The 25,942-nt window shown below is 47.3% G+C and overlaps 2 protein-coding genes across 5 annotated transcripts; one reads left to right on the forward strand and one right to left on the reverse strand.

Moving 5' to 3' along the window:
- Positions 1 to 675: 675 nt before the first annotated feature.
- On the reverse strand, positions 676 to 20,443 carry CCT7 (chaperonin containing TCP1 subunit 7). Of its 4 annotated transcripts, none has more exons than XM_058428304.1 (12): positions 20,422 to 20,443; positions 14,146 to 14,299; positions 13,105 to 13,211; positions 10,522 to 10,647; positions 9,603 to 9,655; positions 8,937 to 9,108; positions 5,760 to 5,924; positions 4,508 to 4,696; positions 3,767 to 3,864; positions 3,245 to 3,377; positions 2,254 to 2,460; positions 676 to 1,046 (listed from the first exon to the last, which is right to left on the reverse strand). In XM_058428304.1, the coding sequence occupies exons 2-12, from the start codon at positions 14,171 to 14,173 to the stop codon at positions 825 to 827; spliced, it is 1,500 nt and encodes a 499-aa protein (XP_058284287.1). In that variant the 5' UTR covers positions 14,174 to 14,299; positions 20,422 to 20,443; the 3' UTR covers positions 676 to 824. The 4 variants fall into 4 exon arrangements, with proteins under 4 accessions (XP_058284287.1, XP_032032765.1, XP_058284286.1 ...); XM_032176874.2 differs by lacking the exon at positions 20,422 to 20,443 and adding an exon at positions 19,568 to 19,716; XM_058428303.1 differs by lacking the exon at positions 20,422 to 20,443 and adding an exon at positions 14,612 to 14,633.
- Positions 20,444 to 20,679: 236 nt separating this feature from the next.
- Positions 20,680 to 25,639, forward strand: PRADC1 (protease associated domain containing 1). Its single transcript, XM_032176879.2, has 5 exons — positions 20,680 to 20,845; positions 23,444 to 23,544; positions 24,085 to 24,194; positions 24,671 to 24,838; positions 25,060 to 25,639. Exons 1-5 carry the CDS (start codon positions 20,779 to 20,781, stop codon positions 25,178 to 25,180), a joined length of 567 nt encoding a protein of 188 aa, XP_032032770.1. The 5' UTR covers positions 20,680 to 20,778; the 3' UTR covers positions 25,181 to 25,639.
- The last annotated feature ends 303 nt before the right edge of the window (positions 25,640 to 25,942 follow it).

The raw sequence follows: 25,942 nt of genomic DNA on the forward strand, positions 1-25,942 counted from the left end.
TTTTTTTTAAAAATCACTTCCCAGTTTTAGCTAGCAAGTCTCAATGGCTGACAATGACATCATCATTTACCTCCAGCTTTTAACAACGACCAACTACAGCAGGGTCCAGCTATCAGGACCAGTGTAAATCAGGAAGATGTTAGACACTGCTGGATTTCCAGCTCATTTGTGACAGCCATTCCAAACTCCCATTGGTCACAAGAAAGCAGAAGGACCAAGATCACTGGGGGGCTGAACTGGAAAGACTAGGTGGGTGCTTTCAGCCGTCTCTTTAGTAGCCTTCCAAGGGATCACTAGAGTTTAGAGAGCATGAGGCCTCCCTAAAACAACCTTCTCACAGTTTTGAGTAAGAGGGAACAAAAGACTAAACCAAAAGAATATGGAGATAGAAGGGGCAGACAAGGTAATGTAACCCATTTACTCAAACCAGAGAAACCCTGAGAGCAGTGTCTGGCTAGGCCAGGGCTAAACAAGATGATGCCAGAAGAAAGCAACTGTGTGTTGTCCAGCCACTTCTGGAACAAAGAATGCAACCACAGTGAAACTTCCAGACGGGCCACTCTAGTGGAGCTCACCCCAGGATGCTCGTCTCCCTGTTGGACAAGCGCATATAAAGCTAAAATTCTGAGCTACAGCCAGACATTTATGAGTACCATGCCAAAATAATTTACAAAGTTATCCGAAGTCTTACATTTTATTTAAATAGCCTCCAGTAAGAAGAGAGTGGGCCAATTACTACCCCTTCCTTGTAAAATGAAGTAACCAAGCCAAGGAGAGTAAGTGCACCCAGCAGCCAGCCAGCCATGTGATGGGTGGGGTGCCTCTCAGTGGGGGCGGCCACGACCACGGCCCCGGCCTGCTGCTGGGGGAGCATCCACAGTCGAGCGGGGGTTCTTGATGGTTTCATCTACAGACACGATCAGGCACGCAGCCTCAGAGGCTGCTGTCAGCGCATTGATCCGCACCATAGCTGGCTCCCACACGAAGGCTTCAAAGTTGTCAGCAATGTCCTCGTTGTTGATGTCCACTCCATACCATGTACCCCCCTAAAAGAGTAGGAAAAGAAAGGAGGTAATATGGAACTGCTTTTAACTTTCCTCTTGTAAACTGGTACTCCAAAAGACACTGCTAGGAACCCGCAGACTCTCTAAACTTGGTGGCATTTCGCTGAAGAATACTGCATCTTCCTATGAGCATGCCAGGAACCTAGAAACACCCCTACTCCCGCCAACTCCTCCCTTTAGCCCTGGACATACCACACAAGACCTCTGGGATCTTCTCCCAGGCAAGCTGTTGTGTTTTGGGGTGGCCCCATCCTCAGGTCACCTGAGGACTATATATATATCAAACAATGAGTTCTCAAGATAAACAGGAATAACAAAAATACTATCCAATCTTTCATCTCATTGCTTCAAATAGCCCAATTTTACAGATGAGGCAAGTAAGACACAGAGGTAAAGTGACTTTAAGCAAAAGTCCTAATACAAGCCAGAAGCAGGGTCATTCACTGGGTGCTGGGCACTTAACAAACCTCTATCTATTTAACAAATGGAGGAATTAAACTCTCAGAGAGATTGAAGTAACTAGCCCAGGGTCACACTTGGAGGGCTCTGGAGAGCTTCACCACCACACCGGTAAGCCCACTACATGTGGTCAGCGTGTGCTTCCAGGAAGGTAGATGCAAGGTTCCTCCTGTGGTACCATGAGGAGCAATCATACTCTTTTTTTTTTTTTTTTTTTTTTTTTGAGACGGAGTCTCGCACTATCACCCGGGCTGGAGTGCAATGGCACAATCTCTGCTCACTGCAACCTCTGCCTCCCGGGTTCAAGGGATTCTCCTGCCTCAGCCTCCCGAGTAGCTGGGATTACAGGTGCCCACCACCACCCCTGGCTAATTTTTTGTATTTTTAGTAGAGACAGGATTTCACTATGTTGGCCAGGCTGGTCTCAAACTCCTGACTTCATGATCCGCCCACCTCGGCCTCCCAAAGTGCTGGGATTACAGGCGTGAGCCACCACGCCCAGCCACAATCATACTCTTGGTAGAAGCAATGAAGAAACCCTGGATCTCCTGTGCTAGCACCTTGGCTTTCCTTCTGCCCTCAGAGGAGGCAGTTGGCCAGGCAGACAGGCTGGGTGGAGTTGCAGCCTATCGCCTGGGCCAAGCGTGCACAGCTTGAGTAAGCACAGCTCACGTTCAGAATCTAGCCCCACCCGCCCAAACCCTGAACCCTGGGGAGAGAAAGGACCCACCTGGGCATGCCGAGCCCGCAGCTTGTTGAGAATGTTTGTGGCATCAAAGCCAGCATTGTCACACAGCTGACGTGGGATAATCTCCAAGGCCTTGGCATATGCCCCAATCAACAGCTGCTGTTTTCCTGGAATAGTCCTTGAGTAATCCCGCAGGTACTTGGAGAGCTCCATCTCAATGGCCCCGCCACCGGCCACCACTGAATCATTCTGCAGAGATCAGACCACCTCTCAATGTAAGAGGGCCCCTGGTCCAAGCTTCCATGCTGGGCCACTCAGTAGGTCCCTTCAGCCCAGAAAGAGTGGTTCTTCGTTCCTTCCTCCATCCCAAGCCCCAAATGCCCAGACACGGCCCCTATCTAGAACATTCCAACTTCAACCTGGTGAACCTTATGGTTTCTGACTATTTTCAAGGTCACCTGCAGCTCAAGGACACTGGCACAATTACTGGAATATCTGACATTAGCTCCAGTTTGCTAACAAAACCAAGTCTTTTTCTTCTGTTTGCTCTGTTGCCCAGGCTGGAGTGCAGTGGTGTGATCATAGCTCACTATAGCCTCCAACTCCTGGGCTCAAGGCATCTTTTCACCTCAGCCTCTCAAGTAGCTGGGACTGACTACAGGCACATGCCACCATTCCTGGCTAATTTTTTTATTTTTGTAGAGACAGGGTCTTGCTATGTTGCCCAGGCTGGTGTCAAACTCTTGGTCTTAAGCAACCCTCCCACCTCGGCCTTCCAAAGTGCTGGGATTATGGGTGTGAGCTACCACGCCAGGCTAAAAGAACAAGTCTTAGCTTTCAAGGCAGGATGACCTATTTTTGAGAAACTGAGGCTCAGTTTCTCTACCATTTGTGGGGCAAATCAGGGCTCACCACACCACCCAGGAAAGGGCACGTTATATAGAGAAGGAATCACCACACAAATCCAAGGTCTGATCAGCTAGGGAGATAGGAGAGAGTAGGCTGTGCAGGCAGGAGGCCATCAGCCCAGTACCTTAATGGCCCTCCTGACGATCATGATGGCATCATGCAGGGACCGCTCTGTCTCCTCCATAAACTGCTCGGCACCACCACGGAGGATGAAGGTGCATGTCTTAGCCTTGGGGCAGCCAGTAAAAAAATTGTACCTATGCGCAAGATTAAATAGTACACACATGAACTCTTGTCTGCCACCATCCTACTGTATTGTCCTCACTGCCAGCGCCCCCAACACTCAGCAGCTGCTCTTACATTCTTCACTCAGGTTACCCAATCCCAACCTTATAGACATTTTCTTGGAAAGGTCTGCAGCTGTACCACTAGGGCATAAAAGATTGTGGAGTCAAGGCTTTTAGATCTTTCTGTAATGCTGTATATTATCTGAGCTCTTTATGGCTCAAAGGTGAGACTTTGTAAAAGCTGTATACCACTTTGTACACAAAGGTGAGACTTTGTAAAAGCTGTATACCACAGCCGAAAGATAGCAGAAGACCAGACCCAGGCAGGTTTGTGAGCTCGGCCTGGGCCCACGACCCACCTCTCGCCTCCAATCTGGGTCTCTTCAAACACCTGGCATCGACCCAGCACATCTGCTGACAGAGCATTCACACTGGTCTGGATTGAGCCTCCACAGGCCTAGGAAGTAAGGAAGGCAAGATCTAGCAGTGAAGGTTCCCAAGGCCAGGCAGCTTCCTGCCACCTCATCTCAAAGCCAATTCCCATGCATGCCCCCAGAGCCTCTGCATTACCCACCCTTTCCCTTGACTTCCAGGCGACCCTTCCCCCTCTCTGAAAGAGCAAAAAAAAAAAACAAAATAGAACTAAAACACATCAAAGGCAAACAAGAGAAGTTAAAAGGAGATAGGGACCCATTCGATTCAGCTTATACTCCCTCCCCTAAACTAGGGTGGCACTGGGTCCAGCAACTGAACTCAGGAGTACTTTAAACCTAAAAGTATCTCTTGTGGGATGCTCATGAAAGGGAAGAAATCTGGCTGGGAAGAATCAATATTTGAGTTTGTCCAGCTAATCATAGCATTACTGCTAGGTTCTCTCACAAACCAGATTTCTGGACTTGTTTTGGTTAGACTAAAGCAGTTTGTGCTACTGGGCACACACACATGGAAATGGAGTGCTTCCTGGAAAAAAGAGAGTTAAAAAAAAAAAAACAGGGCTCAATTCACACGCCAACCTGACAGTACACTCTGTTATACCAGGGGTCAGTGAAAACCTTTCAGGGCCACAAAGGCCAAGAAGCAGCCTGTGAAAATCTGGTTACCATCATTGTCCTCTTCAGATCCTCCTCAGGTACTCGGCCAGCACAGAACATGTCCCTGTCAGCAAAGTACTGGGTGGCCACATCCCCAATGGGGAGTTTGGACAAGACAACTTTGGCTCCGGAATGATGGATCTTCTCTAACTTGTCATAGAGAATGTTCCACTCAGCATCAACAATTGCCTGATAATCCTGGAGAGACCCAGAAAAGGATGAGAATGCTTTGGGGTGAAGGTGGACATATATGGTAGGGTAAAATATACCCATCTGACCCCACCAAATAAAACATGCTGATTTATCTGGGAATTAACAGAGATAAACAGAACAGCCACTCCTCGGTCCAAGCAAACAAGGACCCCATGAGATGACTTAGGAATCACCTGAAACTCCCCAACACAAAAGCAGAAAGTAACCCCAAGGCTGAGAACCAGAGCTGGTGCTGTCAAGATGTAAGAAATACGTTTAACCTGGCTGAGGTCTACCCTCTTCTGAGGTGCTGGATTCATGGAGTTCCCAATAAGACCCCTTTGGCCATGCACAGTGGCTCATGCCTATAATCACAGAACTTTGGGAGGCCAAGGCAGGTGGATCACCTGAGGTCAGGAGTTCAAGACCAGCCTGGCCAACATGGTGAAACCCTGTCTCTACTAAAAACACACAAAAAATTAGCTGGGCCTGGTGGCACATACCTGTAATCCCAGCTACTCAAAAGGCTGAGGCAGGGGAATCGCTTGAACCCAGGAGGCAGAGGTTACAGTGAGCCAAGATTGCACCACTGCACTCCAGCCTGGGTGACAGAGTGAGACTCCGTCTTAAAGGAAAAAAAAAAAAGACTCCTTCCCCAAGAACTGCTCAAAGGTGGGTGACACAGCTACCTCCAGAGGTAGCCTGGGTAACATCAACAATGAGAGCACACCTGTCTCTGCAGCACTAGGTCTAGTCTAGAAGTGGAGGAACTCACACCTGCACCAACAAGAGGAACCAAAATACCGGGCAGGCTATGTAGCCACAGAGGCCCTCCCAACCCCTTCCCCAGGACCAGAGCATATTTCAACAGGTCTTCCCTATCCAAATTTCCTCAGGTCAAGGTCACTCAGGGATAATATAGAGTATGGAAAGAAGGGGACCTAGTACTTAGACGTCAATATTCGGGGGGCAGGAAGAGAAAGGGGCCCACAACAGCCATGAAGACCCAGGGCTCTGGCTCAGAAAGCTGCCCATTTCTATGCCCCCAGCAACTGGTGAACCCACCTACCTCAACTGTGTGGACTCTTATCTCAGCATTGTCTTTCTCAGCTTTCAACTCGAGCTCGACATTCAAAAGGGCAATCTTGGGATTGTGGTACTTTTTGGGTTGCATTTCAAACCCAGCGTAAGAGAAAGTCTTCTTGAATGCAACACCAGCTACCAGCTGAGAATCCTGTTTTAAAAAAACAAACACTTTAACGGTTTGGTACTAGCATGAAACAAAATCAAGCTAGTTGTTTGCTGGCTAGTGCTTATCCATTCCTGTGAACCTGAGCTAATCATGTCTTTATTTCACTGTTGTAACACAGCCTTTCTGTTATCATAAAATCGGAGACAAATCCTTTTTTTTTTTTTTTTTAAATAACACAACATATTATTTCGGTTATCCCTTTAGCATAAGGAAAATCATCTAGTTAGCAGAGGCAAAGCATGGTAAAGGCCTACTGGGCTGTCCTCTAAGACTGGCCTCTGCAGCACTGGCCAATGGATAATGCTGTACAAACTTCCATAAAGTATGCCAGAAGAGGAGCCACGTGTTTACAAAGAAGGCAAAAACTGTGCAATGCTACCCCCTTCTATGCCCCAACTCCCAAATCTCAAGTCTCCTCCTGGACACCTCCATGTACCCGTAATTTGCACTGCACCCTCCACGCCCACACCCCCAACAGTGTGGATACCATAGCCTTGACGCTTCCTCCCTCCAGAAGATGATGCCAAAAGGTCATAAGAATCAGAAATCCCCTGTGTAATTTCTGAGCTATCACTGCAGCTCCTTAGACCTCAATCCCTCAAGGTAGGATCTTCTACCACTTGTTCTACAACAGAGCTTCTCTGTGGGTCGGATTTAACAGCAGGGCATAATAGAAAGCACACTGCACTCAGGGCTGACTCAGCACTACCATGAGACTTAGGTTCCAATCTCAGATTTTTTCCTTACTAAATGACCGAGTCATTTCCCACACCATGAAAAAGGGTATTCAGTTCAATAACCTTTAGTTTCTCTGCCAGTGCTCATCTATAATTCTCATCTATAATACTGTAACCCATGGGTGAAGAGTATCTGTCCCCACTTCCTGCATCATTCAAATCCACAGCTTCCTAGAGGGAGTGATGCCTGAGCTGAATGATGGATGAGCAGAAATTAGTCAAAGAGAAAAAAGGAAAAAAGGTTCTCCTAAGAGGTGAGAGGCAGTGTTGTGGAATCAGAGAATGAAAAGCCATTTGAAGTTGATAGAATTTAGAGGGTAAGAACCAGCCAATGAGGAAGAGAGAGGGGAAGCAGGCAGGGATCAGTTTAGAAGGATCTTACAGGCTGTTAATGCCTGGCTTCGTATAGGGAATGTAGACGTCAGAAGGCTTTACGCAAAGGAATAAAGTAGGAAACTTCACCCTGCAAATAGTAAATAAGTACAATGGATTTAGGGGATCCAAGACTGGAAGAGGGGTGGCAATGCTCCCAGGAAAGAGTAAAAGAGACAGACTCAAGAAATAATTAGGAAATCATGAGGTAAAATGGAACAATGGTAACTGACAGGCTGGAATCAGAAGGGTTTTCCAGGATGATCCCAGATTTCTGGTTTGAGTGATTGAATAAACGGTGGTGATACCAACTATGACTGGAAATACAGAAAATGCTATCACAGGACTGGAGGACAAAATAAAGTGTTTAACAGCAGTTAGACACAAGAGCATGAGGCTCAGAGGAGAGGTAAGGACTAAAGATCCATATCTTTATGGATGTGCCCCAGGCACATCAGGAAATTCTCAGTTAACCCTGGTAACAAGTAAATAATTACTACCACTATTTAATGAATTCTGGGTCAGGTTTGTATGTACTTAACGAATGTAGGACAGTCTGGGAAAAACACAAGTGAGGCTTAGAGTCCCTGGCTTTCTTGCCAGGTAAGATTATTAGTCCTGATTTCTAGTTTAGTGGATGCCAATCTAATCTCAAGCATTTATGGAAGTAGGAAGGCCCAAGAGAAGATGAAAAATTGTTACTAAAAAAGTGAGTAAAGACAAAGTCAGCAAGCCATGATGAAGACAGGGAAACGGCTCAGATGACCTCCAGGTTCCTCACAGCTTTATTACATACAGAGAATCTCAGCCCACTGGTCTGACATGTGCCATAATAGGAGGGGAAATGGCAAAGTGGGAATCCAATTTGGGAGGGTAAAATTTAAAGAGAAGGACCAGGCTATCTTTCAAGCTGGTCTTCCTCTATCCAAATTGCTTCAGTTGAGGTCACTGACGAAGAGTAATAAGTACAGCAGGCCATAGACTGAAAAGGCCAAAAGCAGCATGGAGATCCCAAGGACGTTTCCAGACAGATACTACTGTGTTAAAAAGAAGGAGTTGCGCTGTCCAAGATAGTAGCCATTAGCTATACGTTGCCATTTAAATGGAAATAAAATTAAGATTCAGTTCCTCAGTTACATTAGTTGCATTTCAGGTGCTCAGTAGCCAAGTGTGGATGGGGCTATCATATTGGACAGTGCAGATATGTAACAGTCCCACCACCCTACAGAAAGCTCTACTGGAGGGTGCTAAGAGCTACACATGCTAATATGGATCAGTTTCTAAAATATGTTGTTAAATGGACAAAAGCAAGCTATAGAACACTATATAAGCAATCTTTTGTCTTTAAAAAACAGTATTTACATACATGCTCATATATGCACAAAGTAATTCTGCAAGGATACACACAAACTAATAGTGGCTGTATATGGGGCAGGGGTAGTGCATGAAACACTTTTAACTTGAGGCCCTTTCACAGTTTGAAATATTTATCATCTATTCAAGATAAATGAAAGAAGGGCGAGCTTAACAGTATCACTTAGGAGTAAGCAGTGAACTGAAAAATCCCTCTCAGACGTATTAATTGGGAGGTCATTGATAATTTGAGCTAGTGCTACTACCCCCCCACCACCCACACAGAGAACCTGAGATTCTGAAAATCATCCAGTCCAATTTTCTATTCTGCTGACAAATAATATCCACAGAGGTTACCAAGTTTATCTAGTCACAGCCTCCAATGGCAGTATGGGAAGTACAATGTAAGTCTGACTTCCTGCCTAACATGCATTCTCTTTACTCCTGTAATGAGTACGCTTCTGCCATATGAAGCTGTCCGAAGGGTCAATATGAAAGCAAAAGCTGTCTAGGAAGGCCACAGCAGGCTTACCTCGAGGGCTCCGCCCTGCACCTTCTTGATTCCAATCATTTTAAGCTGCAGCAAATCATCGAGCATCATCACTGCTTCCACCACCATCTTAGCAAAGAAAGCTTTCTGCTGGGAGATCAGCTTGGAGCTCAGAGCGGTCATGGCACACTTTTCCAGCAGCTTCCTCTGCTCCCTGGGACACAAGGGCAGAATCTGCATCAGGTCTTGAAAACCAAATCCCTCTTATCTGATTCTATTACAATGTGGAGGTAGTTCCCTTCCAGTATCTAAACTCAGCCCTCTCCAACTTCACCTTCTGTATCTTTAGGGCAGATTATCAGTGACAGATGGTGACTGCAGTCAAAGATCTCATATGTGGCAGCTTTTAAACTACAGTCAACAGCTTCTTTTGTGCTCTGTGGGCTAGGACACAGCCAAGGGTCTGGCACGAGCCAAACAGCCCCAGGCACATAGAGGGATTGCAGCATGCTTCTGCATCCAATTTGGCCACAGGAAGTCAGTCAAGGTTCTGACAAAGGCCTGACGCGGTGACTTGCACCTGTAATCCCAGCACTTTAGGAGTCGCAGGTGGGAGATCACTTGAGCCCGTAGTTCAAGACTAGCCTGGGCAATACAGCAAGGCTCCGTCTCTTTAAAAAAAAAAAAAAATGCCCACTACAGACTTACACTTTATCTGCCTTCTTCACGGTCACAGCAATCTCTTTGATCTTGTTAACTGCCTGCCAAGAACAGAAGTTGAGTGAGTCTATCATGCTAAAGACAAACTGCTTAAGTGGACCTCAATCTCTCACTAGTCCTGAGTCTGTTTACTCCCAAATCCTAAGCATTTCTACTCTACAGCTGAAACAACACTTCTAGGTCTTGTAACTGCTCAGAAAAATGCAAAACTCTATAGTTCAGAAAATTCCAAAAGTCAGAAATGCAAAGTGGGTATACAGTTCTGAAGAATCAGGGTGCTTCCAAGATTTTGCTCTGGGTCTGCAGGTAACACACTACAACAAATGAGTGGAAACAGCTGTGACATGAGATTAAGCCAAACCTCCTGGTTTACTAAAAACACCTATGACAACTTCTAGCACTTTATATATTAGTTATATATAAAATATGCATACAAATATATAAACTTTTTATCTTTTCCAAAGTACTCCTCATATATTATTTCATTTTAATGTCACCACTCAAATTAGAGATAGCAAAGAAAGTAAGGCCTAGAAAGATTAAATGACTTGTCCCAGATCACAAATGAAGGTTAGAGGGCAAATAATCGCTAGGTCTCAATATACACCATGAGGTACTTGAGTGTAGCATGTAGTAGTAGTGTACCATGATCTCTTAGTCCTTCCCTCAGAGACTATGCCTACATCAGAGTCTACCAGGCTGACTAACCTGAGGCTTAAAGAGATTAAGTAATACACCTCATCAAATGGCTACAGAATAGTAGAACTGAGATTACTAGGGAGACGTCAGAAAATGCCCAAAGTACCCTGTTCCCCAGTCCCTCCACACTCCTGAAAAGAAATTCCCCTTCCTAAGAGAAATGTGAACGTGTCCAGGCCCAAGACAAGGTTAATCAGTACTGTCATACCAGCTGGGTGGCTGTGCGGAAAGCTCGAATGATGATCTGGGGGTGTAAACCTTCCTCCACATAGGGTTTCACCTGCTTCAGAAACTCTGCAGCCAGCAAGGTCACTGAGGTGGTGCCATCACCCACCTGGAAGATGATGACAGGAAATACACGTTTTCTGATGTTTGGGGAATAAAGCCCTGAAACTCCATTTTAAGGCACGCTACCCATTTAAACTGAATATTATTTAAATGGATGTCAAGCTTTTTTCTGGAAGCACAGGTTTTTGCAACAAGTAGAAAGAAGGTAATGGTAGTTACATATCCATCATGTCAAACAGTCCTGGGGGCTACAAAATTAATTTCCCAGACAGCCCCATTCTCTAAAGAGGGCTGATGTGGACAATCAAATGTTCTCAGGGTATAAAATTACACACATGAATTGAGAACTTATGTTACGTACAAGGCATTGTGATGAATAAGACAGTCCTTGTCATGCTTATTATAATACAATACTTACAATAATCATGGTACCAAGAAGCAAGAGACAAACATTGTTTAAGAAGCAAAAGGTGGCTGGGCACGGTGGCTCACACCTGTAATCCCAGCACTTTGGGAGGCCGAGGCAGGCGGATCACCTGAGGTCAGGAGTTCAAGACCAGCGTGGACAACATGGTGAAACCCCGTCTCTACTAAATATACAAAGATTAGCTGGGCGTGGTGGTGGGCGCCTATAATCCCAGCTACTTGGGAGGGTGAGGCAGGAGAACTGCTTGAACCTTGGAGGCAGAGGTTGCAGTGAGCCAAGATCGCACCACAGCACTCCAGCCTGGGCGACAGAGTGAGACTCCGTCTCAAGAAGCAAAAGGTACTGCAGGAGTTCCTTTCTTTTTTTAATAGAGAAAAGGTCTCACTATGTTGTCTAGACTGGTCTTGAACTCCTGGCCTCAAGCAATCCTCCCACCTTGGCCTCCCAAAGTGCTAGAATTACAGGCATGAGCCACTGCATCTGGCCAGGAGTTAAAAAAAAAAAAAAGGTAATTTTCAGCCAAATCCCACTAAAACAAATCTCCTAGGACCAGCCAAAGTTCTTTATATTTCAAAAACTATGAGGAGGCCGGGCACGGTGGCTCACGCCTATAATCCCAGCACTTGGGGAGGCTGAGGCAGGTGGATCACCTGAGGTCAGGAGTTCGAGACCAGCCTGGCCAACATGGTGAAACCCCGTCTCTACCAAAAATACAAAAATTACCCGGGCATAGTGACGGGCGCCTGTAATCTCAGCTACTCGGGAGGCTGAGGCAGAAGAATTGCTTGAACCCAGGAGGCGGAGGGTGCAGTGAGCTGAGATCACACCATTGCACTCCAGCCTGGGCAACAAGAATGAAACACCCTCTCAAAAGAAAAATAAAAAACTACTGGGAATAAGCAGATTACTAGTCTGCTAATCTTTTTTAGATGGTGCTCTTCTGTGATGGGATCTAAATCCTATTTAATGAGGGTGAAAAAGAAAAAAAGCTTTCAAGAAAATTGGATAAACTCTAAACTGGAAGAAATTTATTTCGGTAGAGATGGGGTTGTGCTGTATTGCCCAGGCTGATCTCAAACTCCTGGACTGAAGGGATCCTCCCACCTTGGCCTCCTAAAGTAATGAGATACAAGCATGAGCCACCATGCTTAGCCCAGAAATTTATTTTTAACTTCATGTATGTTCACTGTGTAAGGTAAGAAATTCTCAAGGGGCCAAAAAAAAGGGCTACTATAGAGAAGGTTTAAGTGGCCAGATTTCTGGACCAAAAGGCATTATTCCCTTGTTGAAGACAAAAACAAATCAAATCCAGACACTTCTCTCTTTAATTTTATATATGCTATACCTGTTTTATAGGCTGGTGGCTCCTAATAAACCTTTTAATATAACTTCAGGACATACCTGTAGTATACATATTTTGCAGTACTCTAAAATATAAAACCTATCTGTCAACACGTTTATTAATACTCCAGTGTTAGAATTTATTTTTAAAAGACAGACTGGCTAATGCCATGAATTATACACTTAAAAATGGTTATAAGAATAAATGTTATGTCTATTTCATCATCAGTTTAAAAAAGAAAAAAAGCCTGGTGTAGTGGGGAATGCCAGTAGTTCCAATGACTAAGGAAGCTGAGGTGAGAGGTGGCTTGAGCCCAGGAGTTCAAGGCCAACCTGCCAACCTGGGAAACACAGTAAGAACCTATCTCTTAAAAAAAAAAAAGAAAGGCAGATTGGAAGCCTTAGTTTACAGTCCCATTTTATAAGAGATCAGAGGTCAAATTATTTAACCTGGCAACTCACACAAATGACAGCATACAACCTGTTAAGATCTCAGGCAGTAGACTTCTATCTAAAGACTGTTGTCATTCATCAATGTATTAATGGCTGTGAAAAGCTACATGTAACGAAATAGTATGAATTTTAAAAGGCTGTTAATTCTAAATACTTTTATAAGCATGTATTACTTGTACAATTATAATTATATAAAATCTTTAAAAAATTTAATAGAGGAGCACTAAGGAGCAAGCAAGCATGTGTTTCAACCTCCACTTAAACACACAACTATTTTCCTACCTCAGCATCTTGGGATTTGGCAATATCTACCAAAGTCTTTGCTGCAGGATGGACAACATCAAGAAGTTTCAGAATTGTGGCCCCATCATTAGAAATTGTTGCTTTGCCTTAAAAGAAACAAACAAAAATTTAAAGCCCCTTTCTTAAATGCTGTCTTCAAGTTGGACCTAGAGCCCATGTACACTTTACTGGGATGGGGCAGAGCGGATCACGGCAAGGCTGAAGGGAAAGGATACCTATCTGATCTTTCTATACAGAATTACCTCTGTACATAAAGGGTCTAAAATCACAAGCTTTTGAAGACCACAGACTCCAAATTTTCCTTGAAGAACAATTAATACAGGTCAACTGGATACAGAAAGGATTTTTTAAATAAAAGTAGCCACTTAGATATTCTTACCACAGTTGATACCCTCACACATCAATTAATATACCAAGATATAAACAGGAATTTTCTCGTCTTGATAACAATGGAAGTGACCACAGGAAACTCCAGATGGTTCTGTTTCATGTTTCTAGGCCACGTCTCCCTATGAGGCAACAGGCTCCTGAGGCTAGGTTCTCTCCTATATTCCCACACGGGCTCAGCAGTCAGGACAATATAAGAAGCTTCAGAGTGAGTCATCTTTCAACAATTTTTTTTTTTTTCTTTTTTTTTTGAGACAGAGTCTCGCTCTGTCGCCCAGGCTGGAGTGCAGTGGCGCAATCTCGGCTCACTGCAAGCTCCGCCTCCCGGGTTCACGCCATTCTCCTGCCTCAGCCTCTCCGAGTAGCTGGGACTACAGGCGCCCGCCACCACGCCCGGCTAATTTTTTGTATTTTTAGTAGAGACGGGGTTTCACCGTGGTGTTGATCTCCTGACCTCGTGATCCGCCCGCCTCAGCCTCCCAAAGTGCTGGGATTACAAGCGTGAACCACCACACCCGGCCTCAACAATCTTAAAAGCAGTGGGATTTCTGATACCAACCTATGCTAGTCCCAAACACCCCCCCAAGGAGCCTCCTCTCCTGCACACAGGCCTGAGGAACTCTGTAGACTTACCTCTGCCATCTACAATAAGCTTGTCCATGCCACGGGGACCCAGGGTAGTTCTTACAGCCTCAGCAATCACCTGGCAAGCACTGATGTTACTCACAAGCTGGGGGATGCCTTGGGAGCTATCAGTCCCCTCTTTCAATAGGATAACTGGTGTGGGCTAGAAAAGAAAGAGAAATTAACTGCTTTTAATAATCATCTATTATAATGAGACTGGAGGGCAAAGGGGAAAATGCTGCCATCTCTCCCTTAACAGAATTATCTAGAGGTCTTCTTAAACCACATTCCCCCAACTGTCTACCACATCCATTCCCCAACCAGCCTCTACCTCCAGAGACGCTATCAAATTTAGCCTACCCTGCAGGTATGCTAGACAGGAAAATGGTTTGAGAAGCACTGACCTAGTCTAAAAGAAAAAATCATGAGTTCTCCAGTACCCAGCTGAATGACCATTGCCTTTTCAACTTCTGACCTTACTCCCTGTGCTGAGGAATTGGGTCACAACACAGGAGGAAGAGGCAGACCCTGCTAAGTGTTCATCCCGCAGCAAAACATCCACTTGTCTGTGTTACAGCTCAATCTTAGAGAAGCAGATGGGACACTGATGCAAAATGCAAGATGCCAACAGCTTGAGGTATTGTCCTGGAGATGCCTAGGCAGTCAGCTTTATATAACAGTGATGTTCAGCTGCAGTGTAGGAGAACAGGCAGAGAAACAAATAGCACCTTTGCCCTGTTTTGAAAAATGATGGCAAATCTAATTCATACAGTAATGTTTCCATCTCTCATACTGGCTCAATAAAGCTTCCGTGTGACTAATTTCCAATCAGATACCCCAAAGAAGTTTTTCTCTTTCTATATTGCATTGGTCTCCAAAACATTCTCTATCCCTGTAAGGGCTTCATTTGCAGACCTGCTTTAGAAACTCTGAGAAACAGGGATACTTGCTTGTTTTAAAGGGCCCGCTCAGATATCTTTGCTCCAGTGACCACCATTATTAGCACAGAGAGTAATTTCTCAGCTTAGCAAACCAGAGTACTTTCTCTCCGCATTCAAATCTGAGCCTTCAGAGATAAGTCCACGAACTAGATCCAGTCTTCTCAAGTGTTTCTGGCTAATTTTGTGTGTGACACAGAATGTAATAAGGATAAATAGTATTTCAAAACTTTTATTGTGTTAAATTTGTTACTAGGCTATGATTAAAAATGTATTTCTTACTGTGGAATGCAATAAAAAGTTTGAAAGCCATCACCTAGTCCTTAGAGGTACATAGATGTCTGAGCAAGAAAGGCACAGGAAAGCACAGGGCTTTCCCAACCTAACAATGAGGAGTGAGAAATTCCTGCCAAACCCAGAGTCTAGCCACCCATGAGGCTGATTCCTTATTAACTGGTCAATTCCTTAAAAAGCTCAACTCTTTTGGCCAGCGCAGCTGGAGGGTAGTAAGCAAGAGGAAGACTGGAATAAAGCTGAAGAGGCAGGCAGGAACCAGATCACATACACACTTGTAGACACACTATGGTGAGGAGTTCAGATTTCATTCCTAAAAAGGAAAGCCCTGGGAAGCTTTCAGCAGAGGAATGGCATACTGTGATTTACATAAAAAACAAAAACCACTGTAGAAAAAACAGGATCACTTGAGCTCACGGGGTTCAAGACCAGCCTGGGGAACATGGCAAAACCCTGTCTCTACAAAAAGAAAACGAAAGATACCCAATAAACTCTAGGGAATAAGAGAGTGGGAGTAATTTAATATATTATTCTTTTTTTTTTTTAATATTTCTAAGAGACAGGGTCTTGCTCCACCACCCATGCTGGAGTGCAGTGGTGAGATTATAGCTTACTATAAGCTCAAGCCTCCTGAGTAGCTGGGCCTCAAGGCATGTGGTACCACACCTGGCTAATTTTTTAAATTTGTATTTAAGAAATGTTGCCCAGGCTGGTCTCCAACTCCTGGCTTCAAACAATCCTCCTGCATCAGCCTTCTAAAGTGCTAGGATTACAGGCATAAGGCACCATGCCAGGCCCTCATTAAATTTTTTTAAATGCTTGTCAATCATACATTACTCATTTTATTTTTTATTTTAAAAAGAATGCTTGTCATGTAAACCCCTACATTTGGGGTCAGGCATCAACTGAAGGGAAAATTCCTTCCTTTTGCTGGAGTGTCCCAGGTCTGGTGGCAAGAAGTGGCTTCTCTATACTCCCAGCATTCTTTCTGGCCCTTCAGCTGGCCCCGTCCCTGGCACCTTCTGCAAGGGAAAGATGTGTGTCCTGAAAGGCCCCACCATCTCCCAGTCTTGCTAAATCATTCCTTATGGCAGCCCCAAGTCTTCTCTGGTCCACCCCTGCCACGGATGGAGTCTTACACTTTAAATCAAAAACTAACATGAGTCTCAATCACTTCCTATCACCTTCGGCAGGTTCTTTCACCTCCTTAACAGGTTAACTTATCCAATGCTTGTGTATACTTTTTCTCACCTCAACCTGCAAAGTGTACCCCCATCTAAAATAGTCACTCTGCCATCTTCTACCAAAACCACTTTCTTACCACCAGGCCACCAATTCCTCAAAGCTCCAATTCTTCCAAGAAGTTTTCTCTATAGTAATAAACAAGGGCATCTGAACAGGGGATCCCATAACTTTCTCTTCACTTGCCCTTGCTCACAACTTTTGTATCACCATCCATCTTAAGTATAAGCTTTCCAAAGACAAGGACCAGAATAACCTTAATTTGAAGAGTGCCAAGATTTGGCCACACATGAAGCAATATTCAGCAGCTTTTGGGGCTGAAAATCCAACTGCTACCTGTAAGTGCCTGACAGCACTGGCTTCTTGACTTTTGGGGAGAAAAGCACTGGCAGTACAGTAACACTAAATTTACTGAGAGTTCTTAAGCACAATGCAGGAAGAGCTTGGAAGCAGCTAACCACAGATTCCCCAGGTTCCCTATTGCTTTGTAGGCCCTGAAGAAATGGCAGGCTGGGTAGAGAGCATCTATGGGGTGGAAAAGGTGGCAGAGCTGGACTGAGTCAAGCCAAGCCAAGCAGGATAGGTTCTCTTCTAACAGTTCCCCAGCAGCAGGCACTGTATGGAAACTCCAGCTTCTGTCCCTTAGTTATTTTCAACCTCGCTCCTTTTTTTTATTCCTCTAATAAATAAGAAACAAGGTCGGGTGCAGTGGCTCACGCCTGTAATCCCAGCACTTTGGGAGTCCAAGGTGGGTGAATCACAAGGTCAGGTGTTCGAGACCAGCCTGGTCAACACAGTGAAACCCCGTCTCTACTAAAAATACAAAAACTAGCCAGGCACGGTGGCATACGCCTGTAATCCCAGCTACTTGGGAGGCTGAGGCAGGAGAATTACTTGAACCTGGGAGTGGAGGTTGCAGTGAGCCAAGATCGCACCTCTGCACTCCAGCCTGGGCAACAGAGCAAGACTCCATCTCGGGGAAAAAAAAAAAAAAAAGAAAAAGAAACAAAAGCAGACTCCAGTAATTGGCCACAGGTATCAAGGAAGGTTTTGGAATTTCAGCTTACTGATCTTCCTCTTCATCCTACTTTAAAACTTTCACTAAGCATCATTAAGCTTAATGGTTTACAAAACAAGAACAAGTGTGTATATGCCAAGGCACATGGCGCTCAACACCACAAAGGCAAGGACATACATTTTATACAAGCTGTACCAACATCACAGGACTGAGGTTTCAGGGGACCTTTTCACCTCTCTTTCGATTACAGAAGTATTCTAGAATATCAGGGGCCAATTTGAAGACAGGAAGACTCTTGGAGATAGAAGTTTTACATTCCAAAAATGGGGAGGAGATATCAAGAGCCAATAGAGCAGGGAAACAGTCAATCTGACAGAGGAGGGGTCAGTTCAGGGAAAACACAAGTGTGGTGATCTAGAGCCCACTGGTGAAGTTTTATCACGGCAGAGAATGGCGGTTCTGATCCCCAGCTGTGTGAATGTGAACCAAAGCTCTTATGGAAGCCCTGGCAGCGGGATGGACTGATTCCAGAGATGAAAGGAAGCAAACAACCACCTCGCCAAGTAAGAGCTAACATTGCTGAGTGCTTACTATCTGCTAGGCACACTGACAAACTGAGAACCAGAAATTAAATAACATGCTCAAAGTCACACAGCTAGTAAGTGGCAGAGCTAGGTTACAAACCTAGGCATTCGGTGTAGCTCCAGAGGCCTTACTCTCAACTACTATACTATGCTGCCTCTGCACAGAAGATGAAAACGACTTCAAGAATGAGCAATGCTAGAGACATAAAGGGGAGAGGAAGCACTGTTAAATGCGAATTTCCTTCTACCTTGGGTACAAGCGGGATTCACAGGGCATTCGGTAGAACACCTAAAAGGTGTCTGCCTCCCTAACAGGACAGGGAAAGCTGCAGGAAGCAGGAAAAGAACAGAAGATTGAGTCGGACAGGCCAAAATGAGTAAGTGAACTGCCAAGTGCACAGAAAGCAGTATCTCAGTCAGGGTCAAACACCACCTCGGAAGCTGGCCCTACTCAATAACAACCCAGGAGACAGCATCGAGGCTTGGGACCCACGGAAAGTATCTGAAGCTCCGAGAGAGAGAGAAAAGAAGTGTGGGGAGTAGGGCTACGAGGAGCACTTTGGGTGGCTCCAGGACTCACAGCAACTCCGTCGCCCCAAATTTTAAGAAAACGAGACCCAGAGTTAGGTAGCCAACTAGAAAAGCCTTTCTTATGTCAGAGTCCAAGCCTGGGTCTTCCCACCTCCGATACAGTGTCTCCATCTACCTTTCCCGTTCTCCTGGCTGAGAGGCTGCACCCCCCAGCAACCACCAGGGCCTGGTACATTCAGTAGGCACTAAAAACGCGTTTATTTAATGACTGAGCGAGTAAGTGAATGAATTAAAAGTACTAGGGAAGGCGTCTGCTTCTCTGCACGCTGCGGTGAGGGTCAGCGAGTGACCATAGTGAGTCCCTAGGCGGGCACAATATGAGGTCCCCAACGTGCCTCTGCCGGTTCTAGGAAGCACGTCTTTACAGCCCACAAATCTCAGGGCAGCCCCAGCTTCCAAGTCTAGCTGCCGACCGCGTAACCACGGCCGACCTGCACTCGTTTCACGCAAGTCCCGGTCATGCGAGGCTAAAAAAGAGGTCCCGGACGTGGGTTCGCGGGCCCGAAGCACCCTGGGACTTGTAGTCCCCAACCGGCCCGCCCAGAGACTACCCTAAAGCTCCACGCAGCCCTCGCCAACAGCTCCAGCGCCGTGCTCGGGCCGAGCCAGGCCGCGGCTGGCCGGGGTCGCCCCTAAGCTGGGGATCTGGGCGAGGACAGAGGCAGCAAGCAAAAGAGGGTCCTACAGAGCAAGCCCAGGCCGAGCGGCGCCGGCCACCGGCCAGATGGCAGCTGATGGCGACGGATGCGCGAGACGCCACTCACCATCATTTTGGAAGCTTATTCAGCGGCCCGCCACTCTCCCCTCTTCTCCGAGACCGGGCCACCCAGCAACCCACAATGCCTCGCGCAATAGAAATACCCAGAAGCTTGGGCCGGGAGAGGAAGAGAACGGACCACTTCCGCTACTCTATGGTTCGTTACCACCGACTCGGTGCGGCTAGAAGGACCTGAGGCTGGGCTTCGGGGGCTCTCTAGTGAGGGGCGTTCATTAAAGAGAGGTCGCCGCATTTCGGTCGTGCTTCTTTGAGCACGGAGGGTCTTTGCTCGGCACGCATCACCTACTAACTTAATTCCACCCTCCTCCATCCCCGGACGCCAGACCAAGGAATCCAATAAAGGCAACAGTGTGGGACGCAAAGTGTGGGATAGGCTGGTGCCAAAGCACTTTACGTGAGCGATCTCATTTAATCTTCACAACCCTATTGCGTTGGTCCTATTATTAAGGCCATTTTACTGATGAGAAAAAGGAGACTGAGAGGTCAAGGTGTCCAGTGTCACAGTTACACAGTCAGTGTCAACGGGGCGAGCGTGGGAAGCTGGCCCCAATGCCCGTTTTCTGGCTTTGCACTGGCCAGAGGCTCCTCGTGGATGGCGTGCGCCAGGCCGTGGCCCCAGCGCCTATCCACGGTGAGCACGGAAGCGTTGGTGGCACTGGGCAGAGGACACCCTGGCGCAAGACGAGTGCCTTCCCGTGAAGGCGTGGGGAGGAGGGAAGCGCAGCTGGGAGAAGGCTAATCGTCGTCAAGCGAGGCGGCCTTGGAGTGGACAGGACCGAGACCGCAAGGCCTGACGGCCTCGACTATCGGCAGCTGAAGCAAGTCCGGCTGCGGGTATACCTCCAGTGCTTGTCCTCTCCGGCCCACCCACCGCCAGCGAGGACCGGGAGAGTAGAGTCCAAACTGAGAAATGCTGGGGCGGGGCTGACGCGAGGGCCGGCTGTAGCTGTTAAGAATTTAAGCCAATCAGCCCCCGGCTCCACTTCTCTCGACCAATAGGAAGTAGGCTAAGGCGCAAAGGCGGAAAGTGTGGCTACATGAGCAGGCGTCAGAGCCAATCAGCCGTGAGCCTCGTTCCTGTTGTCCAGCCCGCGGCGAGAGCGGGTATGTGGGCGGGAGGCCGGAGTAGCTGTCAGGCTGAAGTCCGGCGAGCGACGCGCGGCTGGAGGAAACGCGGCGCCGGGCCGGGCCCTGGAGATGGTCCCCGGCGCCGCGGGCTGGTGTTGTCTCGTGCTCTGGCTCCCCGCGTGCGTCGCGGCCCACGGTGAGCGGCAACGGGTGGGACTGCGTTGCAGGGCGGGGCTGGCTGTCCAGCTTGCGCGTCTCGGGTTGGGGGCCAAGGGTCACCTTGGGGACCCTACGAGTTCAGAGCAGGACAGGTCTGGGAGCGGGCGGCCGGAATAAGTGGGTGGTGGTCCAGGGACATAAAGTGGGCGCAGCCTGAGGCTGAAGCTCAGAGTCTTCAGCTTCCCACGACAAAGCAGATCTCCCCACTCGCCCCTCCCCGCCCACTAGCGCCGACCCAGGTGACTTAGGGTGCGACCAGAAGGGACAGCTAAGGAAAGATACTACAGGCTGGAGATATGTATGTGAGCATCCACATGTACAGGAGCACACGTTCCTACACGTGGGCACACACAAACCGTTTACACCTACACAAGCACATAAATGTATACATCTATGCACATAAGTGAGCACATACGTATACCCACAACTTACACAAATAGGCACACCCAAAGGCAAGCAAGGGTTGGGGAGGAGGGAGTGAGTTTGACGCTAGTCCAGGAAGGCTTTCTGGGGGTGTATTTGTATCTGAGTGGGAGTCCCCACTCCCAGAACTGTATAGCCCAGTGCCAAGCCATGGGAGCTCTAACTGATGGCTGTGATTTGGGCAGTAAACAAAGACAGCTAAAGCCTTAATCAATCCCATCCTTGCCCATCCTTGGTACACAGTAGTGACTTGGTAGTTTGTTGATAGACCAATGGACTTGTTGACAGCAGTTTTCTTTTTTTTCTTTTCTTTTTTTTCTTTTTTTTTTTTTTTTGAGACAGAGTCTTGCTCTGTTGCCCAGGCTGGAGTGCAGTTGCGCGATCTCGGCTCACTGCAAGCTCCACCTCCTGGATTCACGCCGTTCTCCTGCCTCAGCCTCCCGAGTAGCTGGGACTACAGGCACCCACCACCACGCCCAACTACTTTTTTTGTATTTTTAGTAGAGACGGGGGTTTCACCGTGTTAGCCAGGATGGTCTCGATCTCCTGACCTCGTGATCTGCCCGCCTTGGCCTCCCAAAGTGCTGGGATTACAGGCGTGAACCACCGCGCCCGCCCATGACAGCAGTTTTCATCCTTCAACATTCCGCAGTCTCTCTGGTTTAAGGAAACCAGGGACTCAAGTCCAGATACAACATTAAACTTATGCTGAGGAGAAGATCCTATGCCCCAGAAAAATCTAGTTGTCTGGAAATTATCTTCCTCGGTGCTATGGAGCTAGATATAGTTGTTCATTCATTCAGGAAATTTTATAGGGCTATTCCTATATTGTAGCCACTATGCAAGACACTGGGGATTCTTCATTGAATGAAGTTACAAAGTGGAAGAGGGAGATATTTAAAAATTATGAATCCAGGGCAGGTGCGGTAGCTCACGCCTGTAATCCCAGGACTTTGGTAAGCCAAGGTGGGAGGATCACAAGCCCTGGCACCAAGGCGAGACCCCATTCCTATTTAAAAAATGAAAAAAAAGTCAGCCTGGGCAACATGGCGAAACCCTGTCTCTACTAAAAAATACAAAAACAATTAGCCAGGCATGGTGGCGCACACCTGTAGTCCCAGCTATTTGGGAGGCTGAGGCATGAGAATCGCTTGAGCCTGGGAGGTGGTGGTTGCTGTGAGGCGAGATCGCGCCACTGCACTCCAGCCTGGGTGATAAAGTGAGACCCTGTCTCAAAAAAAGAAAAAGTTATGAAAGCTGTATAATTACAAATTATGTTGAAAGTCCCCATTTATTAAAAAGTACATTTGAATAGGTATGGGAAGGCAATCACGAGGCAGAAACTTTCTCTGAGGAAGTGACATTTAAGGTATGACCTGAAGGATGACTAGGAAAGAGTCAGGTAAAGGGGTGGAAGTAGGGTGGGGTGGGAGTAGGGGGCCTTCCAGGCTCAGGGAACAGCCTGCAGAAAGACCCAGAGAAGTGAAGAAACTGAAAGGCCAGTGTAGCTTGAACACAGGATGGAGGAGATGAGGTTGGAAGAGTAGCCAGGGGCCACAGCAAACAGGGTCTTGTAGGCCACGGTTTAAAAAGAGTTTAAATTTTAAATGCAAAGGGCAATTATGGAAAGGTATTGAAACCCTAGGTATGGTGATGTGCTCGTAATTGCTGTTTTCAATTTCTGGTTGTTGCTTGGGAGCAAGAATGGAGGCAGGGAGGCCAGGTAAGAAGCTGAGCTGTCAGGACAAGAGATGATAGTGACTGGACTTAAGGGGATGGCAGTGGGACCAGAAAGTCAATTTTTAAATTTTAGTGAGAATTGCTTTGTACGCAGGCCACTACATCTCTACCCTGAAACTCCCAGGTCTTCAGAGCAAAAATACTAACCCTGGAGCTCTCAGTTTTCCTGGCTTACTGTGTAAGCAGCAGCAGCTGATATAAACCTCTGGGGTTACTGACTCTGCATCAACTCTATCCTCCCCAGGACAGAGATCATCTAGCCCCCAACCCCGCCACTAGTGGACCCCGTTGGCTGAAGCCAGGACCCTGAGCCCAGACTATAGCCAGCCCAGCTGAAGACACAGGGTCTGGGATCTGAACCTGAACCAGCTTGTTCCTGGGAGGCTTCTTACCTGTACTCTTTATCCTTCAGGCTTCCGTATCCATGATTATTTGTACTTTCAAGTGCTGAGTCCTGGGGACATTCGATACATCTTCACAGCCACACCTGCCAAGGACTTTGGTGGTATCTTTGTAAGTTAAGGGAGGCCCCTGATCTCTGATCCTCAACCTCCCCCTTCCCCTCACTGAGCTGCAGTGACCCTCTCATCCCACCTGAGTGCTGGGACAGGGAAGGATGCAGAATCAGCTCTGCCTTCCATGAGCTGCAGCACAGAAAGGAAGCTCTTCCAGCTACTCCCAAGTATAATATAAACCTAGGCACCATGGAGGGACAAGTTGTCTTTTTAGGGGACATGAAGTGAAAAGCCAAGAGCACCAGCTTCCTCTGCCAGCTCTACCTCCGAACTGTGTGACTTAAGGCACGTCATTTCTTCTCTCTGGATCTACAACCAACTCCCCTGCCTATCTCATGGAAGGGTAGGGTGGTGTAGGACAACCAGATAGGCCTTTGCGAGAATTAAGTAAAAATGTTTAAGTGTCTGGCAATACAGAAACCACTCCATGTTTCCTTCACACTTTATAAGGTGCCAATAAGATGGGATTGTCAGCCCAGTCCTAAAGCAGGTGTGTCTCATTACACTCTCACCTGTCCAAATGTTAAATGTTTTTCAGCACACAAGGTATGAGCAGATTCACCTTGTCCCCGCTGAACCTCCAGAGGCCTGCGGGGAACTCAGCAACGGTTTCTTCATCCAGGACCAGATTGCTCTGGTGGAGAGGGGGTAAGGAGTGGGCAGGCATAGGGCAGATTCTGGGATTATTGGTGGTAGTGCTTTGAAAGAGCTGTTTTTGAAAATTTCATCTTTTTAAGGGTCTTTAAGAAATGTCTAGCCTGGGCAATATGGAGAAATCCTGTCTGTACAAAAAATACAAAAATTAGCTGGGCGCAGTGGTGCACACCTGTGGTCCCAGCTACTCAGGAGGCTGAAGTGAGAGGATTGCTTGACCCCACGTTAAGGCTGTAGTGAGCCGAGATCACATCACTGCATCACTGCACTACAGCCTGGGCAACAGAGCAAAACCCTGTCTCCAAAAAAAAAAAAGAAATGTATTTAAATTATCCATGCTTTTAGCTATTTACTTATGAGCCTTTATAACAAATTCTTCATAGTCTGCCTTCTATACTCCCAGGGTGATGGTCTGGGGAAGGCGGAGCTAGGACCTGTCTTTCCTTTGGTCTTATCACCACTTCTTCCAGGGGCTGCTCCTTCCTCTCCAAGACTCGGGTGGTCCAGGAGCACGGCGGGCGGGCAGTGATCATCTCTGACAACGCGGTTGACAATGACAGCTTCTACGTGGAGATGATCCAGGACAGTACCCAGCGTACAGCTGACATCCCCGCCCTCTTCCTGCTCGGCCGAGATGGGTGAGGGCTTCTTGCCTCTGGCTTTATCAGCACCAGGCTGGGCGCCATGACTGGGTCAGGGATAATCACCAGTCCCTTCTTGCAGGCCTCAAACTTGGGGTGCTTCGGTTAGAGGGCAAAAAAAGTTCTTGGGCTTTGGAACTCCCAGGTTGATGGGGACAGTGGGGCATGATGGGGTACCAAGAAAGTGACCATCACCACCTCTCTTCATGCCCTCCCAGCTACATGATCCGCCGCTCTCTGGAACAACATGGGCTGCCATGGGCCATCATTTCCATCCCAGTCAATGTCACCAGCATCCCCACCTTTGAGCTGCTGCAACCGCCCTGGACCTTCTGGTAGAAGAGTTTGTCCCACATTCCAGCCATAAGTGACTCTGAGCTGGGAAGGGGAAACCCAGGAATTTTGCTACTTGGAATTTGGGAATAGCATTTGGGGACAAGTGGAGCCAGGTAGAGGAGAAGGGTTTGGGCATTGCTAGGCTGAAAGGGAAGCCACACCACCGGCCTTCCCTTCCCCAGGGCCCCCAAGGGTATCTCATGCTACAAGAAGAGGCAAGAGACAGGCCCCAGGGCTTCTGGCTAGAACCTGAAAGAAAAGGAGCTGAAGGCAGGTGGCCTGAGAGCCATCTGTGACCTGTCACACTCACCTGGCTCCAGCCTCCCCTACCCAGGGTCTCTGCACAGTGACCTTCACAGCAGTTGTTGGAGTGGTTTAAAGAGCTGGTGTTTGAGGACTCAATAAACCTTCACTGACTTTTTAGCAATAAAGCTTCTCATCAGGGTTGCAACTGTGTCCTAGAATAAGAGCACACAGGTGGGCAGGACTTTCAAACTCACTCATCTCGTCCCATACTGTCGTTCTGAGGAAAGGAAACACCCACAGAGGACAGTGACTGGCCCAGGTCATTTGGGACCAGTGCTCAGACTGCTAGTCTTAGATCCCAGCACAGCTTCCTGCTAGGAGCCAAGGAAGCCCTGGGAAGCCAGAGTTCAGCCCCTCAGAAGACTCATCTTAGAGCCTGGAACTGGGGGTCCAAACTGGACCTCAGGGCTAGGCATGGTGGCCCATGCCTGTAATCCCAGCACTTTGGGAGGCTGAGGT

The sequence above is a fragment of the Hylobates moloch genome, unplaced genomic scaffold (genome assembly GCF_009828535.3).
Source record: "Hylobates moloch isolate HMO894 unplaced genomic scaffold, HMol_V3 SCAFFOLD_15, whole genome shotgun sequence".
Lineage (NCBI taxonomy): Eukaryota > Metazoa > Chordata > Mammalia > Primates > Hylobatidae > Hylobates > Hylobates moloch.